We start from the raw sequence: 6,475 nt of genomic DNA, 5'->3' as shown, positions 1-6,475 counted from the left end.
TTTATTTTTTTTGAGACGGAGTTTTGCTCTGTTGCCCAGGCTGGAGTGCGGTGGCCGGATCTCGGCTCACTGCAAGCTCCCCTCCCGGGTTTACGCCATTCTCCTGCCTCAGCCTCCGGAGTAGCTGGAACTACAGGCGCCTGCCACCTTGCCTGGCTAGCTTTTTTGTATTTTTTTAGTAGAGACGGGGTTTCACCGTGTTAGCCAGGATGGTCTTGATCTCCTGACCTCGTGATCCGCCCGTCTTGGCCTCCCAAAGTGCTGGGATTACAGGCTTGAGCCACCGAGCCCGGCTCTCATCCTTTAAAAGAAAATAGTACTAAATGGTATCGTACCATGTGAATTCATATTCAACGTTTTCTCATTCAGCACTGTGGAGCCAGATGCAGTAGTGCTCGCATCTGTAAGCTACTCTGGAAGCTGAGGTGGATCACTTGAGCCCAGGATTTTGCAGCCAGCCTGGGCAACATAGTAAGCCCCACTTCAAAAACAACCCCCCAGTTTGTGAAATTCATTTATGTTGATGTATGTAATCATTACTAATTTATGGTATTCTACTACATAACTGTGTAAGTTATCGATTCTGCCATAGATGGCATTTTGGTTGCTTCTCCCCCAGACCCTAACGACCACTAGGAGCAACGCTGCACTGAACATTCTTGTCTCTGCACGCAGAGGCAGGAGGCAAGGTACTCCAGAGCACATACCAAGAGTGGAATTGCTAAGTTATAGAGTATTTTTGCTAGAAATTGCTAAGTGGCCACCCGAAATTAGTGAATGAATGTACCCTCCTACCGGCAGTCCAAGAGTTCTGCTCTGCTCACAAATCCACATTCTTATCAAGTTTGGTAAAGACAGATTTTTAAGTTTTTGCCAATCTGTTAAGTGTAACATGGTACATCCTTAGTTTTAATTTGCATTGCTGCTCAATACTTGTTGCAAAAATGAATAAAAAAGGTTCCACTCATTACCTCTGGGATTTCAGGATCTGTCCCAATTCCTAGGTCCCATATCTAGACTCCAACATCTGTATTACTTTGGCTTTCAAAACTGGCTTTCTACTCGGACTCTCTTTTTCCGTCTTCACGTTTCTGTCATGATCCTAGTAATCCTTTGCTTAGCTGGTTTTGAAGCCTTCAAGTCAATCTCAGCCTCACTCCTTCGCCTGAAAACAGTAGTAGCAAAGCATACGGTGAGCTACAAAGAGCACCTGGATCTAAGGTGTAACCAGTCACCAAGTGCTGCCAGCTTTTCCGTCCTTTCCCCTCCCATCAGGTTAATCCTGCTGTCACCTCCCTCACTGATTCTTGCAATAAGCCAGACTGAGCTGGAAAGAACCGCCATGGTCCTCAATGTTGTGTGTAGGGGACAGCATTGTCTGAGGCTGTCAGGGCTATATGTCAGGAGGAGACCCCTGGGGTCTTCTGAGCTTTACTAGGAGAGGATCCCAGGAGAGTAGGATGTCTTGTACGTAGTAAGTACTAAGTCAATGTTACTTATCAGTAAATGAAGAGGCATGGGAAATTTATTATTTTTTTGAGACGGAGTCTCGCTCTGTCGCCCACGCTGGAGTGCAGTGGCGCGATCTCGGTTCACTGCAAGCTCCGCCTCCCGGGTTCACGCTATTCTCCTGCCTCAGCCTCCCGGGAAATTCTTAATCAGTAAATATGCCTTATCAAATTTTTGTTTTAAAAGAGAACTGGGCCGGGAGCGGTGGCTCAAGCCTGTAATCCCAGCACTTTGGGAGGCCGAGACAGGCTGATCACGAGGTCAGGAGATCGAGACCATCCTGGCTAACACGGTGAAACCCCGTCTCTACTGAAACTACAAAAAACTAGCTGGGCGAGGTGGCGGGCGCCTGTAGTCCCAGCTACTCGGGAGGCTGAGGCGGGAGAATGGCGTAAACCTGGGAGGCGGAGCTTGCAGTGAGCTGAGATCCGGCCACTGCACTCCAGCCTGGGCGACAGAGCGAGACTCCGTCTCAACAACAACAACAACAACAACAACAACAACAACAAAAAGAACTGGCAGGAGCTCCAAATACACTAAAGCTCCAGTCTGAAATGACAGTCCCTGAGCCTTCAATCTTTGGCCTAAGACGCACAGAAATGTAATGCAAATCAGATACGGATTTTTTAGTGGTTTTCTGCGCGCACACACACACACACACAAGTCAAAAGATCTAGGCATAACATATGCACCTGTAGTTCCAACTACTGGGGAGGGTGAAGCAGGAGGATCACTAGAGGGCAGGAATTAGAGACTAGCCTGGGCAACATAGCAAGACGCCCCACCCCCACTCCCCCCCAGAAAAAAAGAACAAAAAAGGTAAAAATAATTTTAAAGAGAGTAAAAGGAATGCAAAAATAATTCATTTTATTTAATTTAATGTATTATTAAAAATGTTATCTAACATGCAAACAACATACAAATTATTTTATACGACGTCTTTGGAATCCTGTATTTCACACGTAACGCGCATCTCACTCCGGACTAGCCAGGTTTCCAGCACGTGACAGCCGCACAAGGCTGGAACTCAGGCCAGGGGAATTAATTCTTGTCTTCGGTGCTCAACCACTCTTCCCTTCAAGCCTGGCCTGATCCCCACTCTCTCTCATCCCCTGGAATACGCTCCGCGGTTATGCCCCTCACCTCACCACACTGCAAATATTTCGTGCACTGAGTATTATCCTCACTCAGTGCCCGCAGACCCAGCTTGACCAGCACCCGCAGCCGCCCTGCCACTGTTGGGCCGGGTACGGCGTGTCTGGCTTCCTTCTGCTCTGGGCCGGCTCTGAGAAGCGCTCCAGAGAAACCGGAATCAGACACGGGCCCAGCTCCGCTTCGCAATGTAGGCTCCAGTGGCTTCTGGGAGTCCGCTACCTGCAGGAAGGCGCCGCGGTCGGGTCGGGCTAGCCGTGAGCGACAGACTTAAGCAAACACGAAACCCAACCGCTTCTGCTGCCTCCGCGACGCGTGTAACGTGCGTCGCGTGGCGTCGACCTTTAATGCGGCCGGGTTCTCGGAACGCTGCGTCGCTCGCCACCTGGGACTTAGGCGGGACTTCCGGGCGCGCGTAGGCACAACTTCCGGAAGGAGGCGGAAGAGCCTCTCGGGTCTACGCTCCGGAGTCCCGGGACCAGTGAGGGGCTACCCGGGTGACAGGAAAGGGCCGCTGGGGGAGGGCCGGCTGCACTCGGGGTGTCTGGGCCGCGGGTCTGAGGGATGAGGAGGGGCCATGGCCAGCGACGGGGCCAGGAAGCAGTTCTGGAAGCGCAGCAACAGCAAGCTCCCGGGCAGGTGGGTGTGCCCGGGAGGGCCGGGTCGAGGTCAGGGGTCAAAGGTCAGGTGGCCGTGTCGGCCTCCTGGACTGCGGGCGGAGTCGGGGGTCTGGAGCGGGCAACTTGGACTCTGAGGAGGCTGCTGGGTGGTGTGACGGGCGTTGTCGGACTCGGAGGTCGGAGCGTGGGGTTTGGGGGTGACAGTGGCTGCACGTAGGATCGAGGCTTGCAAGGACGAGGAGGAGCTGTTGGCGTTTTTCCCGACACTGGCAGACTCCTTTCCCAAAAAGTCCTGGGCTCCCTGGGGAGGCTGGAAGGAACTGATTCGGGTCATGCTGTGAAGTTTGGTGGAGTCCGGAAGCTGGCTGGGCTGAGGCACCGTCTGCTGGGCAGATCAGTTTCTGCAGGGGGTGTGGTGCTTTTGACCCGCTTGATTTGCCTCTGGTCTCTTGTGGGCTGCTGCTCTTACCTTGAGCGTGGAAGAGGATTAGAGTTTCCCTGTGAGTTTCCATGTTTCTGCTTGCTGGTCTCAAAACCAACTCCTATATTGTGTTAGCAGAAAGTTTTTTTTTTTTGAGCCTGGAATGACCTGAGTACACCCTAGATGCTATTACAGCTCCAGAGCTCCAGAGTCTGTGATTGCTGTGGCGCTGAGCTCTGCCAGGGCACTAGGGGATGAGACATTACCTGGAGGGTACCTAGGATAAAATCAGCCACTGGTGAAAACAGATCAGAGATGAGCAAACTTCAGGATTTCAGAACACACTGTGTTCTGTTCCAAAGTTGAAGTCTGGAATGCTGAAAATTATGAATTGTGATATTAAAACAAGTCTGAGTAGAATCATTCATAAACACAGGAAAATGGTTTGTACTCCTGTTTCATAATAAACACTATCGTTTGAGTGTTTGAATGATAACCTTTGCAATTTACTGCATCCAGTGGGAAAAGTTTACTTTTGGCAGGGTGCGGCGGCTCACGCCTGTAATCCCAGCACTTTGGGAGGCCGAGGTGGGCAGATCACCTAAGGTCAGGAGTTTGAGATCAGCCTAACCAACATGGAGAAACCTGGTCTCTACTAAAAATACAAAATTAGCTGGGCACGGTGGCACATGCCTGTAATCCCAGCTATTCGGGAGGCCGAGGCAGGAGAATCGCTTGAACCTGGGAGGTGGAGGTTGCAGTGAGCCAAGATTGTTCCATTGCACCCCATCCTGGGTAACAAGAGTGAAACTCTGTCTCAAAAAAAAAAAAAAAAAAAAGGAAAGTTTACTTTTAAGAGTGATCTGGGAGTTAGCAGAGTGAGTTACCGACTGCTCATGGGTGACTTCGAGAGTGAAGGGAGTCATCAAAGGTGGCCAGAGACCCTATTTGACTGTGCGTGATTCGAGAACAGTAAGAGCTTCCAACAAAACCAGTGTCAGGGTCCAAGATGAGTGAAGATTCTGGAATGGTGGTGAATAGGAGGTCCTGGTAGCAACAGGAACAAATGCTGTGGAACATAGAGTCCAGGGAAGAGGAGCCACAGGACAGTGTAACTTTTATGTGTTACTTTTAGGTCTTAAGGTTTTGGTTCCTCATCATTCTAAACTCTTAATTCTTAACTGAAATGTAAGAATAACAGAGCTGCTGTGTGGAGTTACAGCAGTGACTCAACCTTTGGATTGAAGGCTGTGGCCCTTGGTAATTTGTTCTTATACTGAGTTGAATAGTGTTTGCCCCCTCCCCCACCCCCTGCCACCAAATTTATGTCCATCTGGAACCCGTGGATATGACATTTGGAAATAGGGTTTTTGCACAAGTAATCAAGGTAAAATGAGGTCATACTGGATGAGGGTGGGCCTTAGTTCAACAACTAGTATTTTTCTAACCGGAGGGAAATTTGGATACAGAGAGACACACTCAGGGAAATGGCCCTGTGGAGACAGAAACAGAGATTGGAATAGTACATTTACGAGCCGAGGAAAGCCAGAGGTTGCTGGCAGCCACCAGCAGCTAGGAGAGGCAAGGAAGGATGCTCACCTAGAGACTTCACAGAGAGCATGGCCCTGCTAATGACTTGATTTTGGGCTTTTGGCCTTAAAACTGAGAGAGAATAAATGTCTGTTGTTTTAAGCCATTCAGTTTGTGGTAATTTGCTATGACAGCCACAGGAGACTAAGTCTCCAACTTGCTTCTGTGTGAACCTGAAATACCAAAGACCAGCTTTCTTTTTCCTGTGACTTTGATGCTGTTCTGTGTCTTAGGCACTTTTGAGAGCAGCTTCTGTAATACCTCTGTGAAGTTGGAGTCTTGGAGAGTTGTTTGAGGCTGTCACTGAAGAGGGCAGAAGGAGAGGTTGGGTGCACCAGGAAGGCCTGCGAAGCCTCTGTGTTTCCCATCCATCTTGTGGCTCAAGCCTCTGGCAGTGCAGCTCTTTCAGGTGGCAGGCTGGAACTCCTCCCTGAAGGAGGAGTCACAAAGTAATGCCCGTTTTCCTGTCAGTAGTGGTGATTGGTCACTAGCTGCATATTTATTTAGCCCACACCTACGCAAGCACAGTGCTAGTGGAGATCCTAGCCAGGTTCCTGTGGCTTTGGCAGCTCTTTCAGTTGTTTCCCATGATGGTTTTCTTTGTTTTTGTGGTTTTTTTTCTTTTGAGACGGAGTCTCACTCTGTTGCCCAGGCTGGAGTTCGGTGGCGCAATCTCTGCTCACTGCAACCTCTGCCTCCCAGGTTCAACACATTGTCCTGCCTCAGCCTCCCAAGTAGCTGGGATTACAGGCGCCCACCACCACGCCTGGCTAATTTTTTTTCCTATTTTTAGTAGAGACGGGGTTTCACCATGTTGGCCAGGCTGGTCTCAAACTCCTGACCTCAGGTGATCCACCCACTGTGGCCTCCCAAAGTGCTGGGATTACAGGCGTGAGCCACCATGCACAGCCTTGTTTTCCTCTTTTTTTTTTGAGTGTAGCCATCAACTCAAGGAAACTCAGGAAGAAGACGACACCTGCTGTACAATACAAGACTAGTAAGGGATCTTGCAGATAGTTCAACTCTTTTTTATTTTTGAGACGAGTCTTGCTCTGTCGCCCAGACTGGAGTGCAGTGGTGCGATCTAGGCTCACTGCAACCACTGCCTCCTGGGTTCAAGTGATTCTCCTGCCTCTGCTGCCCAAGTAACTTGGGTTACAGGTGTCCGCCACCACGCCCAGCT

The 6,475-nt window shown here is 50.0% G+C and overlaps 1 protein-coding gene across 2 annotated transcripts in view; it reads left to right on the top strand.

Moving 5' to 3' along the window:
* The first annotated feature begins 3,076 nt into the window (after positions 1–3,076).
* The window catches only part of TBC1D22A (TBC1 domain family member 22A), a 417,209-nt gene continuing 413,810 nt past the window's right edge, over positions 3,077–6,475 (top strand). Inside the window, exon 1 of one of the 2 annotated variants that reach the window (XM_017850750.1) lies at positions 3,077–3,300. In XM_017850750.1, the coding sequence (XP_017706239.1) occupies positions 3,239–3,300 (62 nt within the window). In that variant the 5' untranslated portion in view covers positions 3,077–3,238. The remainder of the gene's footprint in view (positions 3,301–6,475) is intronic. The other variant, XM_017850753.1, reaches the window with a different exon arrangement.

Source organism: Rhinopithecus bieti, unplaced genomic scaffold (genome assembly GCF_001698545.2).
Source record: "Rhinopithecus bieti isolate Rb0 unplaced genomic scaffold, ASM169854v2 scaffold_32081, whole genome shotgun sequence".
Classification (NCBI taxonomy): Eukaryota; Metazoa; Chordata; class Mammalia; order Primates; family Cercopithecidae; genus Rhinopithecus; species Rhinopithecus bieti.
This window is presented reverse-complemented; position numbering and strand designations above follow the sequence as displayed.